This window comes from Gymnodraco acuticeps, unplaced genomic scaffold (genome assembly GCF_902827175.1).
Source record: "Gymnodraco acuticeps unplaced genomic scaffold, fGymAcu1.1, whole genome shotgun sequence".
Classification (NCBI taxonomy): Eukaryota; Metazoa; Chordata; class Actinopteri; order Perciformes; family Bathydraconidae; genus Gymnodraco; species Gymnodraco acuticeps.
In genome coordinates this window covers 47,793-71,275 of record NW_022989977.1, presented here as the reverse complement: position 1 = coordinate 71,275, position 23,483 = coordinate 47,793, and the positions used below count along the sequence as shown (strand labels likewise).

Genomic DNA, 23,483 nt, shown 5'->3' with positions numbered 1-23,483 from the left:
ATGTGTTTTTGTATAACGCTATTCAGTAATGTATTTGTATTGTATGCATAATGTAAGTTAGATAGTGTAGTTGGAGTGTAGCTCTTTAAACATATTTTTTAATGATTTGTATTGGCTTTATTATTACATTTCATATCATTTTTACTTCTTATCACAGAGCCAGTTATGTATCAAACACAAAAGTGCACTGACCTGAGGAAAGGGGCTAAATACATGAAGTTTGATTAAGTTATTGAAACCATTTCTTGCTTGTTTACTTAGAGTCCCTCAAATGTTTTACTTAGATTACTTCATGTAATGGCTATGCTGTACTTAAGTGTACCAACTGAGCAAACCAATAACTAATTAACAGCATTAAGTCTTACATATCAGTAAAACAAAATGCAGTAGATCAGCTTTCCTGTGGTAGCCGTAGTTAATTTATGATCTTGTTAAAAACTTTGATTTAACACATCATATTATGAAATCACATGAATAACAGTTGACTGCACAGATAGGATCACTTTCTTTATCTCTTCATCCCTTTCCTCCTCTTCCTCTTGCCCTCTCCTCCCTTGTCTCCTGTGGTCCATGTCCCTTAGTCTATTTTTAGCTGGCTGGTGGAGGAATCCTATATTTTTAGTAACGATATCAATAGTCTACAGCACACTCTGACCTCAGGGCATGAGCGAGAAAGTGAGAGGGAGCGAGATGAGAATGAGAGATTGAGACTAGATAGAAAAGAGAACAGGGAGAGAGAGAGAGAGAGAGAGAGAGAGAGAGAGAGGAGAGATGAGAGAGAGAGAGAGAGAGAGAGAGGAGAGAGAGAGAGAGAGAGAGAGAGAGAGAGAGAGAGGGAGAGGAAGCAGCAGTGAGAAAGAGGGATGATATCATGTCGAAGCGACAGTGAATGATGGACTGCACACACAACTTCGACTGGAGAGCCTGGAGGTTTAGTTACACAGAGGCAGATAGTGTCAAGGTTGGAGTAAATGTTGTGGTGAGGAGTTCAAAATCAGGCAGTCGACATCAGGTAGACATCAAACACCGAGCAGAATTAATCTTTTCAGAAAAGAGACATTTCATGTTTTCATTTCTTTACAGTACCTCATTTAAATGTAAAACTGTAGGGTAGAATTGCATCACAGACGGTAAAAAGCCTGCCAGTACAATCTACAAAAGCTATCTACAATAATTACAGAAATCAATACGAAAACCATCAGTAAATTACCTTGTGACATGATTGATGACATTTTTCAAGTGTTATGGCAACAAAAGGACATCAGGCTTGTTTTATCTTCAAAACTAGGTTGTAATAATTTTAAGATTATATTGAGATCTGAGAAAACTCTCACACGTTCACTGAACACCACTGAAGGACAAATAAGTGTAGAACAGATCATAATATAGTTGCAGACAACATAAGACACAAATAAAAAGACAACTGTGGAGAGAAAATCAAAGAGATAACATGAACAACAATAAAACAATTTGACAATATGATTTACAGAGAATGACATAAAACAAAGCATTAAAGCATTTACTGTGCAGCACTGACAGGAGAGACAGACAGAGGAGTGAAAGAAAGAGCAGAAGACAGGGAGGAGAGGGAGATGGCAAGTTGATGAGATTTTAATGTGAAGGTCAACTTGTTATAACTCAGATCTCTATGGGAATATTAGTCCCATCATGATGCTGGAGGGGTTGAGGGGGGCGGGGCCCAAGGGGGGAGTGCGAGGCTGCTTCAGAAGAGGAAGATGGAGTGAAAGTGAGATGCCTGAGAGGTGGTTTTGCTGGTTCGACAACTACAGTATCACAGTAAATAGAGAGGTCAGCATCTTCTGTGTGTGTGTGTGTGCACATGCTTGAGATTGCACTTTTGAGAGTGAGTATGTGTGAAAGTGAGGGAGAGGGAGTGAGCGTGACAGAGAGGCGTGAGGAGGAGACAAAGCGAGATTGCATGTTTGTTTCTCAGTAGCTTTCCACAAAATCACACTTCACTTGTTCTTGTTTAATGATTGTTTCATTAAGTTTATTGCAATTTAGATTTTTCAGCAGATAAAAACAGAAGTTAACTCAACTAACAGATACATACATTATCTATTGTATTGTATTTATTGAGAGTATTGGTTAGTATTGTGTGTTGTGACATTGCATCTCAACTCACTCTGAGGCGATCAGTTGAACTGCTTTGACCTTTTACAGTTGACCACTTTTAATGGGATGCACACAATTAATGCTAATCTGTATGATTTTGCTCCCCTGGATGAAAAATGGTTATAATTATCATTATGCTGACATAGTATGCTAAAAAATCATGAAGAAGCTTAAAAGAAAAACAGATTTCTGTGGGAATCAGCCAGCTGGTTTGTGAGATAAGAACACTGAAATGGGATTATTAAACCGTATGTTTGCAGCCACCTGCCCTGCTCAGATAGTGTTTAATGACAGTGCTGCTATTATGTTTCCATGTATTGAACAGTCCCAGAGAGCCTCACTTTTAATTACGCCTAATCAATGCTGTGAGTATACGTCATTACACAGCAAAAAGCTTTATGGTATACACCACAAAAATAATAAAGTCCAACCGGAAAACATCATTAAGAGGCTAATTATCTAATACTGCACATACAGATTTCAGTAGTATGATGTCATTAGGAGCACTTTTTTGCAATGTGGAGGGGCTCGCTCAAGAAGAATAGAGAAATAAAACCCTGTGAACTAAAAAGGATGCAGCCTAAACTGTGGCAGTGATGTAAGGACGCCATCTCAGTGATAATAGAGTCAGGCATAGCGGGCATGAGCTGGGGGTGTTGGTCTACGTTAACAGTCACATTGTGCCCAATGTGTTGTTTCAGCATACAGTGGGTCATCTGTGGTCACCGGTGTGACATTCAACTGGGAGGTCAGAAGAACCTGACCGAGCTCTTCCACAGAATGCCAGTCTAACACAAATAAAAAGGCTACTCACTCAGTTTGCATCATAGTCAACACTCAGACACACACAGTGAGACAGATGTGTATGAAATGCAAAAATATTAAAAAGTGACTGTTTTGCCTGCTATGTGGCCTGTATAGCTGCTTTACTTAAACCTGACTTGTAATTGTTTGGTAAATACAGCTCCTGAAAACACATTTCTAATGAAAGATGTGGTAACCGTTTGAAATACATTGATTGTAAAGTCACACAGTATAGTACTCTATAACTATAGAAAACTAGTGTGTCAAAGCCTTTTATTCTAAAAACATGCATGCAAAAGAGACTCATTTCTACAGTACTCCTATGTCAAGGGATATGTCTTTCAAAAAACTCTAAGAAGGGAATCTACAGGAAAATACTGGCTTATTTGGATTGTTGCAACAGTTTCTGTGACTATCAAGATTGAACAAACATCAAATAGAGTGCATGACTTTAAAGGTGTCTTGGCATTTTCATGTAAACGTCAGAATTTGGATATGAGAGGTGTCTTTGAAAGCTGCTGCTAGATCTCATGTTTAAATTCTTTGTTATAAAACTACTATTAAGAGGCTTAAAAAGGTTGGTGGGATCTGTTTTCAAATGGCAGTGAGAGGCGAGGGGGCAAAGTCTGGGTTTTGGAAGGTGAAGTCCTGGAAGTCCTCCTGGTTGATGGCTGCTAGTACATCGGAGTCAGAGGGAGTGAGCACTGACGGAGCTGCTGTGAAGAACTGGTCAAAGTTTTCTCCTTTCTTCCCACCCTGATGAAGAAGAGGAGAAGATAAGCACGCTCACATTTGTGATTAATACTGATTGTACACACACCCTCATCTTCCTCCTGAAAAAGATATTAGAGAGGCCAAATTATTAAAAGACTCCACCTACGTATCTCTCTTTCTCACCCACACCATCGTTCTCTCTCCGAGGAGCTCTCTACCACACCTACTGTATGCAGAAAGTTGCTCACGTCTCCTTTCCTGCTCCTTGACAGCCGTTCTGCTGGATGATATGAATCTCATTTGGCTAATGGGCCTGGCCTCTAACCCCTGAGCATACTCAGCTCACTCAAAGCCCACCCCACCATTGGCCAGCAGGGACGCAAACTAGAGTGTAGCAGGCTAATGATGACACACATTTGCATATGGGAGGTGTAGGTAGGACCCCAAGGTCAGAAGGGTCCTGTCTGTTATGACTGGACTGTTTGTTCCTGAGCGCTCAAAGCCCTTCTCTAGGAACAGGCAGAGGTGATGAAAGAGAGAGAAAAAAGAGGGGAATAAGGGGAAAGGGGGGAAGGGACAGGGCCATTTGAACAGAGATAAGAAGAGGGGATGACATGGCCAAGACAATGAGGACAGCTGAGAGAGGATGCATGCAGGAAAATGAGGGAAAGCGTGGGAGTTTGAGAGAGAGGACACAGATGGGAGATACTGAAAGCTTCAACTCCCTAAAAGTGTCCTCGGAGAGACAGAGATAGAAATGAAGGGTAAAGAAGTGAGTGGGAGGATGGTGGAGAGAAAGAAAGAAAGAAAGAAAGAAAGAGAGAAAGAGAGAAAGAAAGGAAGACTGACAGTTCTTGGTTGGAATGGCGGTGTGATCTCCAGTCTCTCCAGACGGTCCCAGTCGAGCCAGCGGAAGAACGGATGCTCCCTGATTTCTCTCTCTGCGTCCAGTCCTCCGCCCAGACGCTTGGACGGGTGCTTGGTCAGGAGCTTAGGGAGAAAAAAGGAGAATGAAAGTGGAAAAAGGAAAGACAAATACTGTGGTTATCATGGAATATAGCGAGTTATATCTGCTCTGCTTTCAACAATTTGCATGGTAAGCTTTAAATATTATTCAACCATAATTTATTTTAAGTGTTACATTATTAAATTAATTAATTCATATTAAAATATATATTTTTTAATAATCAATGCATTTATATAAATTGTGTCTAGAACTATTTGCTCTCTTTCTGAGAATTGAAAGACTAGCGCCATACGGCTGTCCTAAGTAAGAAGCCGCAGCCTGTTAGCTTAGCTTAGCATTAACGCTGGCAACAGGGGGAAGAAGCTAGCCTGGCACTGTATAAAAAGGTAACCAAACATGAACATGTAAAACCCCCTAATTTACATTTTACATATTGTTTGCTTAATCCAGACAAAACCCAAAGTGCAAAAAACTACAAAATCTATGAAGTATTAAAGGATGTGCGGGAGTATTTCAAGGCAACAAGACTTCAAGTAGTCACTGCAACAAGCTAAAAAGTAGTCTGGCAAACGAAAAACCCTCTTTAAAAGGACATATTAAACAAACAAAAGTGTTCCTTAGTGATCTTTAGAGATGCTTAAAGAAGGATTTTGCTACTTCAGACAAAGCCAGGCTGTATTTATGCCAAACTAATGGCTCTAGCTTCATATTCAACAAACCTTTAGGAGCATGGTATCAATCTTTTCATCCAACTCTACAGACAATACATCAAAAAAAGTGTATTTCCCTAAAGGGTTGAACTATGAATCAGTCAACCATTTGCATGGCCACTTGCTGTTTTTATTTTAATAAAGTTTTCAGAATAACATATGCATTTATACTTAATTGTCTGTGTGTTAAAATTAGATGAGTACAAAGAATGGTAACTCACTCCCTTGCAGATAGCGACAGCTTCACGAGTGAGACTTTTCGGGTATATGACGCTTTGTTCCATGATGGACTGAAACAGCTCCTCCTCATCGATACCATCAAAGGGTGGCTGGAAGGAAAAGATGGGGAGAGAAGAAGAGAGAGAGAGAAACCATGAGGACCTGCGAGCAAATTGAAAGCAAATACATTGAAATGAAAGTTCTCTTGAAAGTCTTTTGAAGTGATTACAAAGGAAAGCACTGGAGGCGTAAGTGTCTGTGCACACGGCTCTATTGTCAGGATTAAGATGAGTGTTACCTGTCCTGCCAGCATTTCATACAGCAGTACTCCAAAAGACCACCAGTCCACTGCTTTATCATAGGGCTGATATGCCACAATCTGCAAAGGATGGAGAGAACAGGAGAGGAGATAAAGGGGAAGAATGGCAGTGCAGAGATAAGGAAGTAGAAAGAGGACGGGGAGAGTGAGAGAAAGCGCAGTTGTGGAAGTCCGCTGCTCGGATGATATGCAGCTATCAGAGACAGCCGCAGTAAAATAAGCAGAGAGAGAGAGGAAAGTATGGCATTAGGGAGGGTAAATGTAGGAATGAGCTCAGAAATAATCGTGTTTGTCTGCACGTGTGTGTTGGTTTGTTTGTTTGTTTGTTTCACTGGTGTGGGTGCGGGGGGGTATACGAGGGAACAATTTCCAGCCCCTAGGGAAATGTATTGTATCTCTTCCAAAATGGCAGATGCAGTAGAATCAATGGGTGTTTACATAAGAGAGTCAATACCCAGAGGTACAATAGAAAGGTTTACAATATCAAAGACGTGCACAACAGTCACATCTTGTCTTTTTGAGTCACTTTACTATACATATATAAACCAAGCATGCTGGATATCTCCTCTCTTTCTCTGATTTGTATTTGTTTACTTCATTTAACGCACACACACATATTTCAAACAATCTGTAAGGCAAACATTAGAAAGCATGCAGGCCTAATATTTAGCATTTCAAAAGGTTGTTAACTAAACCACCTCCGACTGTTTTCTATTAAAAATGTGCATTATCATCAACAAAATCCTTTTAAAATGAGTTCAGTGGTTTGCAATACTCTCGGGGGAGTTAATCAACTTAAGTCAATTGCGGTAAAAGAAAGGGGAAAAACTGGTAAACCAAGGTCTCTGAAGGACAATCGTGAATTTGTGAACAAGCACACACCATGCTAATTGAATCATGTGAAGCTAATTATTCAAAAATGCAGACAAGGTCAGCAAGGACGGAGGAGACGAGAGGAGCTGCAGCGAAGCAACTCTCAGCGACGCAAAACAGGTCAAGAAAATGAAACAGGGAAGACGGGGGTGAAAAGAGGGATCTAAGGAGCAAAAAACGGATGTTCAGGAGTTAGTCTGGACCATGACGTGAGAGCAGGGGTACCTCAGGGGCGATGTAGTCTGGGGTGCCGCAGAACGTCTGCGTGGTGTCGCCCTGGAACATGCCCTCCCTGCACATCCCGAAGTCAGCTATCTTTATGTGGCCCTCGCTGTCAAGCAGCACATTATCCAGCTTGAGATCCCTGAGAAAGGAGGAGACAGACCACACAGGTAGGAATCATGTTGATAGATAACATTTTTATAAAAGTCATTAGCTACAAAAGACATGATCAATCTGTGTTACGCCTGTGTGACAGTGGCAGGGCCAAACCAGGCCGTGTTAGATGAGCAGTGCTCTCTCTACCTGTAGATGATGCCTTTGCTGTGGAGGAAGAACAGGCCGACCGCTATCTCGCCTGCATAAAACCTGGAGGCAGAAGAGAGGGAGAAGGGTCTTACTACTGGTTGCTTTATCTTGCCGAAAATTGGCCAAGGTTTTTCTGCGGAAGGGAGCTCAAGAGGGTGATGAAAGAGAGAGAAACCAAATAAATGAAAGGCTGGAAGATGAAGAAAGAGAGTTGAAAATGAACAACAGGGTAAAAACAGTTTCAGAGGATTGATCAAAGATGATTGATTAGATGAACAGCCGGTTGGGAACATGTAGATGAAAAGATGAGATTTGTGGGAGGAGAAAATCAGGGGAAAGGAAAAAGGCTGGTACTTGAGTTGATGATTTTTTACGAGTCATCAGTTGTAATGAACAAAGCGTAGCGACGAGTGTGTATGTGAGGGAACATTGGAGGATAAAAGAAAGGGCGAAATGGAGCCGGAGATGAGATGAAGAACGTGATTAAAGGTGAAAGAAAGGAGCTTTGATTCTACATACGCTGCGTGAGGCTCTTTGAACTTCCCGACTATCTGAATGTGAAACATCAGATCTCCTCCGTCGACGTATTCCATCACATAATACAGACGGTCCTGCAGAAACAAAACACACACACGCTTATACACACTCTCCATATATAATCCCCTCTTGTCCAAATGAAAAAGCAATCTGTTAAAACCTCCTCCAGGACCAGGGACCTTGTTAAAGAAAGCAAACTAATTATTTAATTTAATAATCAACATTCTCAAGCAGCCTTTGCTGAAGAAACTCCTGGGAGGATTACGCAGCAAATGTCAGGCAGGTTTATGGACAATTTAATTATGTGGATCATTTAGGACCTTGTATATCTTTCCACACACACAGACCTACACACACCTCAGTCTGGAAGGCGCAGTACAGCGATGTGAGGAAGTGAGGGCGGGTGGAAAGCGCCAGAACCCTCCTCTCCACCATGGCGCTCTCCGTGTCTTCGTCCTGGAAGAGAACGTCTTTTTTCAACACTTTCACGGCGAACAGACGCTCGCTGCCTCGCTCCTCTGCCAGCAGCACCTGCACAAAGAGGAGAGAAAGTTACGCTAAAAACCAAGAATCTTGAAGCAGAAACATCACGTCTTTCGCATGCTTGAGTCTGTAAATAAACACAGAGCTTATTTATAGACAACACTACACCCGCTGTGTGCTAAAAAAACATTTAAGAATTCCAAATTCCCTTTTTTAAGATTCCTCACCCTTAGCAGTTAAGTACTGTACTGCCTGTACAGAACATTTTTTAGGTCATTGTGTTATGAGTGACATGTTGCTCTACTTAGGAAAAACCTAGTTCTGCTGTTTTAATAAAGATGATGTGCTTTTGAGGCACATTTGCTTTGAGCTTGAAATGTATGATTCTGCTAGGGAAGAAATTGTATAAAGTGCTGGTTATTAAAATACGCACTTACTAGAAAGTAAAATAGTAGAAGAGAAAAAAGATAAGTTATCATGTTGTGCTTGCTTTGGCATGTTCAATACTGTGCAAATGCCCCCCAATAGTGACATAACAGTTTTTAATTAAAGCTGCTCTATGCCAGAAGATTTCAAGACATGTCAATGTTATGAATGAAAAAGCGAAGTGGCTCTCGTGTTTTTACCAGACATTCAAAACACATTCATCTCCGATTTTCTCCCTTCTTTTAAATTGGCTGCTAGCGGGTTGCTCTGAGATCTAATGATACTATAATTGTCTACAATGAGAGCCCTATGATCCGGGTTTCACTGTGGTTCAAGGAAAGATATGGTCAAGGGCACTGGAAAAATATTGACAACAACACTCTCTGAAATTGTCGGCCACCGGCTCGTGGGGTGTAAGGAGGACCTCATTAAACTTTCAAATAGTGATGAGAAGTAGAGAAAATTACCATGGTGTCATTTTTCGGAAATGAATGTGACTACACACTGTTGCTTTTGAAGAACAATATGTGTGTGTGTGTGTGTGTGTGTGTGTGTGTGTCACTAATAAACTGCCAGTCAAGAGAAATCCTGTCGTCCTCTGTGATCTTGTTTCCTGCTCTTCCCCGCTCTCTCAAACTTACTCGCATAAAAATAGGACTCGTCACACTTCTGAATATTACATGTCTTACTAACACAATCGCATGTCCTTTTTCCTCTTCTCCGCTCTTGTTATCCCACTTCCTCTTGGTCATTGTGTCACTTTCCGCAGCACAGTAATCCTCCCACTTCCTCTCTATCTGTGTCTCACTATCCCTCACTCAGCAGCCCCGGGGTCTGTCTCTCCTTTTCTTGGGTCGTTTTTTTTCCCCTCACATCTTACGTAAGTCGAGTCTATTTCTCATGTCCTCTGTAGACTCTCCTCTGACAGTTACGAAACAGCACAGGGGGATTTCAGAGGAAGTGGAAGGACTCAAAACTCCTCTCTCTTCATTATGCCTCATCTACTGGGGAATTAAAGAGAAAATGAAGAGCACAGGCTCCCTGAACATGGACACCTCCAGGAAGACTGTGTGGCATGTAGGATGCCAGCCAGCTCCAGCTCACGACTGCTGACAGAACAAAAGAAGCTAAGGGTTAAATGAATCATTTGGCAGAAGTGAGAGAGACAATGAGCATGTTAGTGAGAACCTTTTTCTTCTCCAAAGACAGAAATTCCTCTCAGGAGCTGCTCTGTGAAATGCCAGCTGAAGGTCAAGTCCATCAATAGAAGAAATGATTTAAAGCCAGGAATAATCTTTGTTGATTTCAGCATGATCGACCTCTTTGAAGTCACCTATAGCTGTTGGGTCAGAGGATTGTGGGTAGATAAGAGGACAGTGTGTCGTGGCTGCTGTGTTTACCTTGCCAAAGCTGCCTTTTCCCAGCACCATGAGGAAGTTGAAGTCCAGGATGCCCACTTGGACTTTGGCAGGGCCGGGGGCGTGGACGGGGGGGCCGGATGGGACAGAGGCCGGCGACAGGGCCACAAGGAACGTCTCAGACAGCGAAGGGGGGAGGGCATGAGGCAGAGAGGGTAGTATGCCGTCTGGCTGAGGCTCCTGGAGGATCACAGGGGGAGAGTTCAGACATGAATGGTTGGAAGCAGTCCAGCACAAAGAAAAACGTACAAACTACCCCCAAGTTTAGCATCACGGTACGGCAGGACAACCCTGCACCCTGGTGGAGGCTGAGGGTAACAGGGAGGGGAGTGGACCCTATATAATTTATTATCTAATCATCTAGCTTTAACTACAGGCATACATCTTACAGGGTTTTTTTCTCACATAGAATAGAGAAGAAGAGTTCAAGATCCTGACCCAGTGTGAGCAGTGGCAGCTGTTGTTTATTATATCGAGCAAATTAGAAGATGATGAATGGCAATGATAAAGACATAAACGGCTGCTGCCCTCTGTTGAATACAGTAATAAATATGTCTTGTACATCTTGGTCAATATGGGAGATCAAGGGATTTTGTACTCTTTTTTGTCCGTCCTGGGGTAAGCCTCCTACCTGGAGGTCTGGGTCTGGCACTGGGATGTTATAGTACTCTCCTTCATCTTCGGCCAGCAGTTTGAACCAGCCGCTGATGGGACGCCTGAAGATCTCACTCACTCCGAATGACAGCGCTCCCATGAAATCGTTCCTAGACGTGCGGTCCCAGTCCCACACCTCCACAGACAGACGCCTGTCCCACTGGGTACCGCGCACTGAGCTGGAGACAAACACAACAACTCTAAATCACTGGGGAGGGCTGTGTAAGCAACACACCAATGCACAAAGACACAGATTGTTTTTCTAATTTTTTTACCTTCATGACTTCTTGGCAATTTCCAAATATCTCATTTTCACAGCACACAAGAATCATGCAAAGGTAAAGAGAGTTAAATCAGTGATGTTAAATAAGGAGCATACACTCAGGCACCATCAACCTTACATTCAACACTCCTACCTGTGTCTTTACGTGTCCTTTGTTTGACTCAGTAAATCTTATTTCTAGGACATTTTATTTGATCTAAAGCACGTTTTGTCCCAGACTTGTGTATGTTTTCCACCTTCAATTAAAGTTGGCAAGGACTCACAAGGTGAAACTCTCATTCCAGATGGGATTGAGTGTTGAGCGGATGGTCTTTGTCTTCTGTTTGCTGTGGCTCTTCGGGTCTGGAATCAATTTCAGTTTAACATACGGGTCTGACAGGCCGTTTGGATCCATGGGCATCAGGTTACGAGCCTCCCGCACTGAAGACAAAAGTAGAATAATGGAAAAGCACGAACAGAGAAATCCTTCATTGTCTGTGTAATCCTACTATTTGTTTTAAAATGATCCAGCTGGTCCTCTCACCTGTGACGAAGACATCCTCCTTCTCTCCTCTCACAGTCAGGTGGATCCTCCCCCTCTGCTCTGTGTGGTCCTCACCACAGAGACTGGGAACACTGGCCTCACACCGCCGATGGACGTTCATGTCACAACCTCAAGGACAAACAAACAAGAATAAACAAACATATGCAGGGAAAACTGAAATTAGGCACATATTAATAAGACCAGAATGATGTTTCCTGTTAAATAAAGGTGAAACATCTTTATTTTTATATATTTTATACATGCATATACATCTTGTTTTTGTTACTTTGGAAGATTAGATGTTGCCCTGACTAGTATTTAATTTCCTTGACATTAACTCTAACCATTACTGCTGCATCTACATGCCTAACAACCTCCATCGTAACACTTAAACAGTTGTATTTGCATACTTAACTATAGTTAGATACAATTGATAAAACTGTCATGAGTTACCTGTATTTACATGGTCTACACCCATAATCTAGTTTATTTAAGCATGAAGCATTGAAAAAAGGGGGACACAGCTAACCTGCCTCTGTCTCACAGTAGCAAATAAAAAGCTTTAATAATGGTCTAATTTGATATCATTTGCTTCAAGGGCACAACAGCAGTTGTGAGAGAGGGTCTATCTCTTAGCCAGGCAGACTCTCTTCTTGGAGTCTCCAGTGGCTGCAAATCCCCTCATCTAATTTTCTGCAGGAAAGTGAATAAGCATATTTCCCCAAACTACCCGAAACATAAACTTAACAAAGTCAACTCCACATTGTGGAGGCTAATTTAGTCAAGACCAGCTTTATTTCCCCAGCTGGGAGGCTACGAGTAACAAGAATGTGCCTGTGTGAACTTATTCTTATCGCCACAACATAACAAATACAAGAATGCTCGGATTCATGGCACTGTGACGTGTGGTGAAACTCACTGCTACATTTCATGCCCTGGTGTATCAAGCCGTACAGCAGCGAGCCACAGTGGTCGCAGAAGGTGGGACTGGAGTAAGTCTGGACCTTAAATGTGTGTTGACTTGCCAGATCCTGCAACACAACAGAAACAATCTGCATTGAGAACACGCACACAAACACATATACACACTGCATGACCAGATACTGCAAACACGCACACATTTACACACATGCATGCACGGGTATGATAAGTGGAGAGATGTTGAGTGGGGTATTCATGGTCGAGCCAATTAGATTTCTCCACTGGGAGAAGACATATAAATGATAGTGCATCTAGGCAAGGCTGCGTGTGAGTGTGTGTGTGTGTGTGTGTGTACACTGTGCAGAGAGGGATGAATCATTTTTATCTCTCCACAGCTCATCAGACCCCACCACCACCACCCTCTCCACACACCACCTTCTCCCAAACAGTTTTCCCTCTGAGCAGCTATTTAAAATCACCATCACCCTGTTTCTCCTCTGCGTGTGAGCGCTTCATGCTCTCATCCTCTAACACACATACACACAGTCACACACACGGTCCCCTTGACCTCATTTCTAAGTATATTTGGCGGGCAGAAAAGAAAAGGCAAATCTCCCTGAAATCCTCAAAATGCCACAGAGAGGAAGACTGAGCAGTCTTTTGCTCTCCCTTTCTCTAATTCCCCCTCTTATCAGCCCCTCCGCCTTTATCTCCCCCACTCTCTATCTCCAACTCGCTGCATCTCTGAAGCCTTGCAGGATGACATGACATGAGTGCAGACGTCACAGATGGGACAAGGCTGTGCGATTTGAAGGATGCATAGATTGACGGGTGAGTCACGCACACGTGTTCCTGTCACTGAGTGGATGGTTAAATGTGATGATGACGGGCTAAATCATGAATAAAGTGCAACAAAAAAAAGGATGTAAGCGGAAAAGGAAAGTCATATATTTTCTGGCACATCTGCTTACATCTGGTTGTGGGCCCGCCACAGAGCCGGGGCAAGTGAAGGTCACTAATTCGTGACATCTTTTGTGGACCACAAAACTGCAAACTAGGGGAAAACACAGAGAAAAATATCTCTACTATAGAAGCAGTCACACCGAAAACATTATCTGAGAAGATTTAATACCGTGGAAAGAGACAATAACACTGGATTTATTTTATTTATCTCTACCTTGACATTGGAATCCCTGTTTGCCGATGCCCCTGAGTGAAAAAAGAACATTGATTAAGACTCAAACACAATCTTCCCTTCTTCTCTTTAAGGTGAAATATTTTGCTTCTGAGACTGTCTGCCAGCCCAGAGTATAGATTAAGCTGCCAAGACAGGGACAGAGGTAATGCAGTTGAATTTTTCCATTCTGTATTAAGACCAACAGACATGCAAGCACAAGTTGAGAACAAAGGCTTTCTCATCAAAAAAACTAAATTTGATAAACAAGTAATTATGTTTGAAGTTTAGGTCTAGGCCACACTGCGGACCAGGTCAAGTGGTGTCAATCAATATCTCACACAAACACATACACACACAAACACGCACACACACTGCTCTTGTTTCCAGAACTGCGGTGTTGGCTAGTTTCCAGTGTCTCCTTAGAGCTTTAATTGAATAATTAAAGCCATTGATTGACTAAAGAGTCCACTCAGCGGCTTTCTTGCTGTGAATCCAGTTTTGATTAGCAGGCAGAAGAACAAGCTCCTCCACAATCATACTGGAGAGGCCCAGGGGTTCATAGGAAACGGACCATAATCCCTGATCTAAAATCAGTTCAACATCTGCCTAGTAGTAACAATTATAGACGGGGTGGCAGAGGGTAATCTGATCCTTGATCAGAAGTCTCCGTCTGCAGCAGTCTTCTTTTTGACCAGCAGAGAGCATTAGAGAGCCAGGTATGGATGTGGAGAGAATCAACAGTTTAAGCTTGCTAGCCATATATCACAAGGAATTCAATGCATATTAAATTTAATGATGCATTGAAAAACCCATAAAATTAAATATAATAGTTGCTATTAAAAAAAAACATCATAAAAATCCTATAAAACCAACCAGAATATTAAAAAACTGGAAAACGAAATATTTAATGAAAAGGTGCAAATAATGTTAAGACAAATTCAAATCCACCTTACAAAGCAGAGAAAAACCTGAACCTTGTCTTTGTAAAAGGCCTTTCCCAGATATTTTATGTCGGAGCATATCATTAATGCTAAGTTAAATTAAGCTGTTACAGTTACAGGTATTATTATTGCTGCTCCACTGGCACACTGTCCTGGCTTATTGGGTTATTTTAATCCATATAAAGAGTCATTGTTCATTTTAGTGTTTGCACCACCACATGCTTTTCCTACAATGACAAGTCAAAAATGCCTGCTGTGAAAGAGGCCTGTCAGCTGTCTACAGTATATAGGTCAGTCTTAAGTACACCTTGCCTTAAGAGATTTTTTGTGTAGGGTTTAATGTTTTTTACTTATGACCCTGAGAAGAGCCGGACTCAAAACACACATTGGATTAAACACCAGTGTCACTTTTTTCCATTGAGGACTATATCAATTAATTCATACTGAGAGGAACTATACAAGAGACAACCCATTCAATTTTAGAGACTGACTTAATAAACTAGATATTTACATTTCAAAATTAGAACTACCTTTAATTAGTCTTTAATTAATCCACCAATCTCCCCAGGGTCTGTGTCACCCAGGGTGAGAGCTGCTGCTCTGACATCCTGCGTGAACGAAAAGTTCTCCCTTAAACTGAGCGCTACGACGTGCAAGCCAGTTGGAGAAATGTTCTGAAAGCTACCCAGAGGCTGTTGGCATAAGCACAGCCCTGCATCCAACATACACTCCCACCATATGTTCAAAAACACAAGCACATACACACCACGAACACACACACACACACACACACAACACACACACACACACACACACACACACACACACACACACACACACACACACACACACACACACACACACACACACACACACACACACACACACACACACACACACACACACACACACACACACACACACACACACACACACACACACACACACACACACACACACACACACACACACAATATACTCGAGTACTGTGAACTGGTATTTTGTTCAGCTATTCATTTTTCTTTTCTTTTATAATACTGCCTAGCCGCTAATTGTCAGAATATGTTATCATCTGCATTCAGCTATAAATACTTTGCTGATTAAATGGGATACAAAGAATCCCTGTCCTGTAATCATTGTGTACTTTTTATGAACAAAGCAGAACTTTTTTCAGACTTGTGACAATGCATTTATTCAACCATCCTATTTTCTATTTCTGTCACGATTTCTCCCTTCATTACCACATGCTTTATATCGCGTAAGAAGCAAATTACTTTTTTAAACCCACAAAGGAGCACTAAATCATTCAGTTGATCTGAAAAATAGAAAATCAACACATTTGAAGATAAGCTGTTTTCACTGAACAGTGATGAGTGTAAGCTCCAGCAGTTTATAAAATATTTACTGATCTAGCCATACCTTGAGCAACCACAACAACTAATTACTACTTCCATATAAACACACAACACATTGAAATCATTTTTATATAAAGCAATTATTTTTTCATGGATTCCACATTCAAAGTGTATCCACTGTTTTATGCATGGCAGTTCAGTTTATTCTAAACAAAGAGTACTACTCAGCCTTTGAAATAGTTTAATAAGGTTTATGTGGCCCTGGAAGAGCTTTCCAAAGACTAAAATATAATGCTAATGGTGGTGGTACCATGGTGGTACCATGGGTGCTGATGAGCACATGAGGCCAAAAGGGTTCATCTTCCAGGTACAGAAAACCCTGATCTTCTGATGATCTTATGAATATTCTTAAACCCTGCACACCGGAGGCTGAGTCTTGGCTCATTTATGACCAGAGGAAGGGAATAACTCTGGTTCCCACTGTTAGAACATTTTATGACCTTTAGATGAGGGCTTTACAAGTGTTCATACTCGGAAGTTGATTAAACATCAAATAAAACATCATATATACAGACTTTTATTTAGCAATAAAAGTCAATATGTCCCGTTGTCATCATGTGATAGACCTCAAAGTAGTAATTTAACAGTTTGGCCATAACAAAAATTGGCTACTAAGCCAGGCTCTCTTCCTGGATGGCTTGGACAGGACCCAATGAAAGAAGAAACTGAGATGCTTTATGGGAATGTATAGAGCGTTGTTCATATATTACAGAGTAAAAGCCAGAATATCTTATTGAGTTCTGACTATTATTGTTGTATTCTGTACCTTGTGATTCCCACAACTTTATTGAAGTGATACATCAAAGAGGGCCCCGCAGGATCTGAATAATTCCTACTTTACTGCTGCCTGTGAGTGTGTTTGTACATTTTTGCATACTGCTACTCTGTGTGCAGGCATTCACACTGAGAAGGAAAGCTCTTTCCTAATTAAAGTTGTACTTGTGTGTATATATATATATATATATATATGCCTGACTCCTGTGTTGTGTAGACTGCAGTGTGGAGATGAGGTTATGTATATGTTCAGGTCACTGTGGCTTAACAGTGTAGGATGTTTCTCCAGCATGCAGCTGGATCTGGTGAAAGAGAAAAAGTGCCAGGAAAGTCAGAGTCAGAAGGAGTAGTGGGATGCCTGAGGAGGCGGCTTATCAACTGCCAGGTCGCTCTCTGTGTAAATGTGTGTGTGAGTGTGAGTTTGTGTGTGTGTTACCAGATGAAGTCGGTGCAGTGGCTGCAGAAGGTGGGCTGTTTGAAGAAGCGGGCCGTGAACTGGTGGTCTTTCACCTCCACAATCCTCTTATGTTTGAGCGCTCCCTTCCTCTGGAACACAGGCACTCTTGGTGGAGGGGAGAGGGGCGAGGGCAGCGGGGGGGTCGCCGATGTAGGGGAGGCCAGCGCCAACGGGGAGAGGGATGGGGAAGGGGAGACCGGGGTCGACATGATGCCTGGAGGGTACGGTGGAAAAAAAGGAGAGAAGGAAGGAGAGGGGGAGAATGCTTGATGAGTGTCAGTAAGGAAGGTTCAGAGTTGTACAGGCGAAAGACCTTGAACATCGGAGAGGGAGGAGTGGAGGAAGCAAGGACAGGGTGGAGGAGCGGGAGGAAAGTGAGATGGGTCATAGAGTTGTATTAATGGCACATGGGACAGAGCAAGCAGTGAAGGAGTGACATGAAGGAGAGAAAGATCGAGAACCGACCGGAAGTGCAGAATAAGATAGAGAGCGCTCAGGGAAAGCGGCAGGAGTGAGAGGGACGAAGGAATAAAGAGGTGTAATGATGAAGGCATGGAGGTTAATTCACCAACGGAGACAGAGCTCTCCTAAGAGACTCCGAGACGCTAAACGATTAGAGCGGCTCGCTGTGTGTCCCACATACCACCTGTCCATAACTACCTTTCCCTCTCGCTGTACCCCCTATATCTACATCCCCCTGGCAGCTATGACTACCCACCCCACCCTCTAGTCGTCATGTTAACTGTACCTCCTGTTGCCATGTCAACAACACCCCCACCACCTGCTCCAATAATAGAGCCTGAATCCCATCTTGACTTCCTGCCTGGCCTTATTAGCAATTAGTCCCATTTCTGAAATAAAGTTCGGACTAGAATAAAATGTGAATGTCTATAGGGGATATGATACGCTGGGAAAAAGTGCACAACGGCAAATATTAGCTGGAGATACTGTGGTGCAAGAGTTGCATGCTACTAAATGATAAATGAAACACCAACAGTTTTAATGAATAAATAAAAAAGCCCATAGCAAAAAATATACCCATGCCATGATGAAAGGATGGTGTTTCAGCAGAGAAGTAGAAGCCAATCAATCAAAAGGGTGAAAGAGGAGAATGGTACAAAAATATGAAGTGCTCAAAAATGTGCAAAATGACAAGAAGGAAAATATTTTCTGAAAATGTGCACATATGGTGAAGATAACAAAGACACAATACCTGGAGATTTGTGGTGGCTTTAGAGGAAAGGCAGCTTCCTTCTCTTCCTCTCTCCCTTTCTTCTCCTCACTTCAAAAGAAATGCTAAGGTGTCCCACCTGTTGCTGGTCACCTCAAAAAAAGAGAAATACAGGAAAGAAAATACCCAGAAAGCAGTACTTTGGCTACAAGAAAGAAATCAACCAGGGAAAAAAAGAAAACAGAAAAGAAAATCCTGTTACAACAAAAAGCGAAAGCAACAAGCGTTTCAGGAGATTCGAGCTCTCTAGGAACCAAAGATAGAAGAGTGAAGTGATATATATCCGTTAACCCAGAGGCAGGGTGAGGAGGAGGACGAGATAGAGAGGTGGTATTCTCTTTCCAAGATTGATTCTGTTTAACTAAGAAGAGGACAAGAGATGGAGAGAGTAAGAAAAAGAGAGAGAGGGAGAGAGAGAGAGAGGAGAAAGAGAGATAGAAAGAGAGAGAGGAGAAAGATTGAGGGGAACAGGCAGTGATTCATTTTGAAATCTGGGTTACTTCTCTCAGGAGAGGGTAGGGAGTTAGAGGAAGGAGGACGGATGACAGAAGCTGCCATTTTGCCACCACCAATACAGTATGGACACGGGAGCGCCAACTGTCTCTCACTTCCTCTAGTGCCAGACGGGAGGGAGGAAAAGAAGAGGAGAGAGAGATAGAGGGAGAGTATCCAGTCTGGCAGAAAAGAGCAGAAAGATTCAGAGGTCGAGAGTCAGAGAAATCTCTAATTAAGCACAGCTAAAACGTGAATTAATTGGTTAAAAGTCATGGAGTTCGCAGCAGATCCAGATGACTGAAGGATCAACAGGCCTGTGAAATAAGCAACCCTGTTAATCTTTTCTGCAACAGTGCGTTTAACAGTGTGTTCACCACATCTGAAGTTTGTTCTGATATCACAGCAAGTGGTGACATGATAACACTGATCCACTGTGCACTGAAACCAGGTCAGCTAAGCCTGATGGGAAGAGTAGTTTCCAAGAGAGAGGGGATGTTTGTCCATTGATGGTACTCACACAAACACAAACCTACACCTACAAACACATACTGGACGACAACATTTGTTGACATTTTGGGAGATACACTCACTATATTTATGATTTGCAGAGAATAATTCCATACTCATGTTGGTAGCTGAAATGTGTAGCGATGGCCAGAAGTTGGGAAGCTTATCAATTGGCTATAGGCTGGCTTGATCTGAATTGGGTAAAAAATGTCTACCATCATCTCTAAAGCTCACAGATTTACATGTTATGGTGTTGTTTTTTATTCTTGTAAAATGTTAAAAGTGTAAAAACAACAATTTGCTATTTTTCAGCTCAGTTTTATGCCACACTATGTATTGGCCAGGACCAGTTGCCAGGCAACCGTTAGAGACCTAGACTACCATAAAGTGTAAATAAGTGAGATTTAGTTTTGTTTGTAGGTAGATTTTTGTATTTCTTTTTTACCTTCTAGACAGAGCCAGAGTAGCTATTTGTAGGCCATGGTAATCTTACCAGCCAGCAGCTTCATGTTTACCATACAGACTTCAAAATGACATCATCTGTTCATCTAACTCATAGAAGGCGAAAATAAGCATTTCCCAAAATGTCAAACTATCCCTTTAATTGTCAAACTCAATGGCTTCCCTTGTGGACACGCTTATTGCCCCCAAATGGTAGCTAAGCTCCCATAAAGGCACTGTGTGGACAAATGTTTATCCCCACAATGTCAGTATTACAAGGAGGCGACACACTCACAGCCACATAATTAATCACACTGCATGTGTGCACGTGATCTATGGACAATCTCGGGAGAAGAGAGCAGCAGGCGGGAGCAGGGATGCAGGCATGCGGAGGACGAAGGGGTGGATTGGAGTGGGACGCAGAGACTGAGAGAGGGAGCGAAGGGTTGAAGGTCTAATTAATGGAAATGTAGGTTATTAGTCTCCTGATGAGGACACTGGCAGAGAATTAATTAACAATTATAATTAGCAAGATTGTTAGAGAGCAAAATGGTGTCAGCCAGCAAGATAAGAATGAGCTAGCATAACAGTGTGTGTGTGAGTGTGTGTGTGTGTGTGTGTGTGTATTGGACATGGTCATTATTACTGTATGTTAAAAAAAACAGCTGTGTGAACATGCCCTATCTGACAATGATATGTCATTTCAGCATAAGTGATGCGGAACAAGCAGCTGATTGGAAAGGATAAGGGGCTTTTACCATCACCAGACTTTTCTAGAACGAAAATCAATGTCATCAATTTCGGACCAATAAGACTGCCATCACTCTTATCTTGGTAGAGACGTGTTTTTGTTATGTTGTCACAAATAAATGAGGTAGATCTCATCACAGTGAGAAAGAGAAAGAGAGAGGGGGGGTTCCTAGAAATAAGAGTTTGTAGACCTCGCATTCCTTAGTAATCAGTGCATTGATAAACAAAGCACATGCTTCCCTCCCTTGCGTTGTGATGAGTAAGCACTTGTGGCTCTAAAGTGTCTGTATCAGTGTGCATTTGCCATAAAAGCGAGCTAGTGTGCAGAGCCAATGATACATTAAGGCTGTAAACTACAAAGATGTACACACACAGCAGAATGAAAACCACACAGATGCAGCCCGCAAGATTAACAGCAGAAGTAAAACCCTATAAAACAGAGAACGAAGCTGAGATCAAATGAAATATATGGATGACAACAGGGGAAAAAAGGAAAACAAGGATGAATCAATGAACATGGCACCACTTTAACACTACAATCTGTCTTTACAATAATCACTATTAACAAACAGTATACTGGAAGCAGTTCATTTCTGATCAGGAGCACCTTTCATATACCCCAGCCCCCGCTCTTTTCTCTCTCAGTCTACAGGTGGCTATTTTATTATTTCTGACCATGGCTTAATGAAACAGAAGATTCTCCTCCGATGGAATCTTTTTGGGGGAGCAATCAACACTTCACCAATTACATGCATCCATTATCACCTAACGAGTGCTCACTCGCATCAAGCAGCGGCTTCAACCTGGCTTGCTGGCTTTCTCCTCCAATGAAATTAAGGTAATTTGACTTGCCTAACTGTTGTTTGTGGAATCAGGGGAGAAGTGGTAATCATATCTGCCTGTTACATTTGTCTTTTCAAAACCAATTAGCTAAGTTAGCTTACACTGGTTTTCTATTGCTGTGTACTTATATTTGCCTCTTTAATGAAGAGTGATCTGCTGTATTTTTGGAAGAGCGCAACAAACCTACACACCAGTCAGATGTGACACTTGGCAAGCTTATCAACATGGCCTACACACTCTCAGAACTGAAGCAAACAAGCCTGCTCTCCATATTTATTTTACTGCTGACCTTCCTCTCATTGCAAACAAATACTGCTAAAATGGAAAACCATACAGACAAGTGAGGGACAGTCTTGTGCACTTAATCAAATCAATCAGATAAAATAATGGATTTTGGCTATAGAGTATGGCTCAGGAGGGACATCTACTCATCTAGGAGCATCTAAAGCCTGAGAATCATTTCATGCACTTCAGTTTAGTGTCAGGCATTATGTTAATGCCCGATGAGTCAATAACCTATTAGACACTTTCCCTGTTTTCTTTAAGTACCACCACCTGTGTTGAATGTTTTCAGCCTGCTGAATGACTATCAATTGTTATCCCTAGTATTGTAATGGTTTAGACAGGGCAAACTGCATCACCTGCACCTCGAGAAATTAAGTGTGAGGTATCACTATTCTTTAATGTTGCTTCAATATAGTGCTTCCTCTCATCATTGCTCCAGACTGTGTTTGGTTATAAATTGTACATTGTGTGGAGGAAAATGTCTGCTGTTTGGTGTATCCCCTGGCATATTTTGTTATTAATATGATCCAGTTTTGGCTTTTTTACCTGGAAACTTTTTTGGTGGTCCTTTTTTGACAAACTGGAGTGTACACCATAGCAACACATGAGCAAATAATTGTCTAATTACGCATCAAGCGCTAGACTTGTGTTTCTGGCCCTCCTGATTCGTTTTAGTACAATATCTGTTTCTGTCTCCACTAACTCCTGATGGAAATATCTCTTTAACAGCTAAATGCTCCAACAGCATTTGTTTTGTTTTGTAATTATTTATTTTACCTGTTTGAAATAAATGTATCAATCAATCAAAACAGCTGCAACATTTGTAGAGCTTTGCAGGCCGTAAAAAAACCAAATAGCTGAAGGACACTTAAACGCTCAATAGAGCTGAGGGGATCTCAGGGTTGGCTGAAGATTCTCATTGGGTTCAGGTGATCAACTTTTTATATAAAACGTATTGATTAACGCCGCTTGATAAGTTATCAATATTTCATGATTTTGTATATTTTACCCAAAATAAAACCCTTGTTTGGCAGATCCCATGTCTATCGAGGGCTAAGCCTGGAGTATGATTAGTTCAGGACCAGGTCAAGACAATAGATCATCAACTAACATGAACAAAACAGTGATGTGTGCTAAAATGTGTTACCATTCACAGTATGTTCAAAAATACTGACAAGAACTCAAAGCCTCAGCTGTAGGATGCAAAACCTTTGTTACTGCTGCAGGCAGGAAGACAGGGCTGTGAACTGAATGTGCTCAGGGGGAAGAACGAAAGCAGGAGGGCCGGAGATTCAGGGTAAAAGGGGCAAATAGATAATGAGGCGAGGGGAGAACAAGGTAAAGTCTGAGGATATATTAAACTTCATCCCAGTTATCCAGGATGAATTCCCTTTGGGTCAGTGCCATTACACATGCCTGTAGGTACGCCCACACACACACACACACACACACACACACACACACACACACACACACACACACCACACACACACACACACACACACACACACACACACACACACACAGACAGACAGACAGACAGACAGACAGACAGACAGACAGACAGACAGACAGACACACACACACTGGCAAACAAGGATGTGGTATAAATAAATGGTGTCCTACAGTAGATGTGGTGGTAATGTTTGTCC

At 41.9% G+C, this 23,483-nt stretch overlaps 1 protein-coding gene across 2 annotated transcripts; it reads right to left on the bottom strand.

Annotated features, from left to right (window-relative positions):
* Positions 1-1,983: 1,983 nt before the first annotated feature.
* On the bottom strand, positions 1,984-23,299 carry prkcg (protein kinase C, gamma). 2 transcript variants are annotated; one of them, XM_034211335.1, is made up of 17 exons: positions 18,493-23,299; positions 17,259-17,493; positions 13,693-13,724; positions 13,487-13,569; positions 12,514-12,625; positions 11,595-11,723; positions 11,335-11,491; positions 10,766-10,967; positions 10,117-10,314; positions 8,165-8,338; positions 7,790-7,881; positions 7,268-7,330; positions 6,968-7,106; positions 5,849-5,929; positions 5,553-5,660; positions 4,504-4,644; positions 1,984-3,696 (listed from the first exon to the last, which is right to left on the bottom strand). In XM_034211335.1, exons 2-17 carry the CDS (start codon positions 17,486-17,488, stop codon positions 3,535-3,537), a joined length of 2,103 nt encoding a protein of 700 aa, XP_034067226.1. In that variant the 5' UTR covers positions 17,489-17,493; positions 18,493-23,299; the 3' UTR covers positions 1,984-3,534. The 2 variants fall into 2 exon arrangements, with proteins under 2 accessions (XP_034067226.1, XP_034067227.1); XM_034211336.1 differs by lacking the exons at positions 13,487-13,569; positions 13,693-13,724; positions 18,493-23,299 and having other exon boundaries at positions 17,259-17,361.
* Between the last annotated feature and the right edge of the window lie 184 nt (positions 23,300-23,483).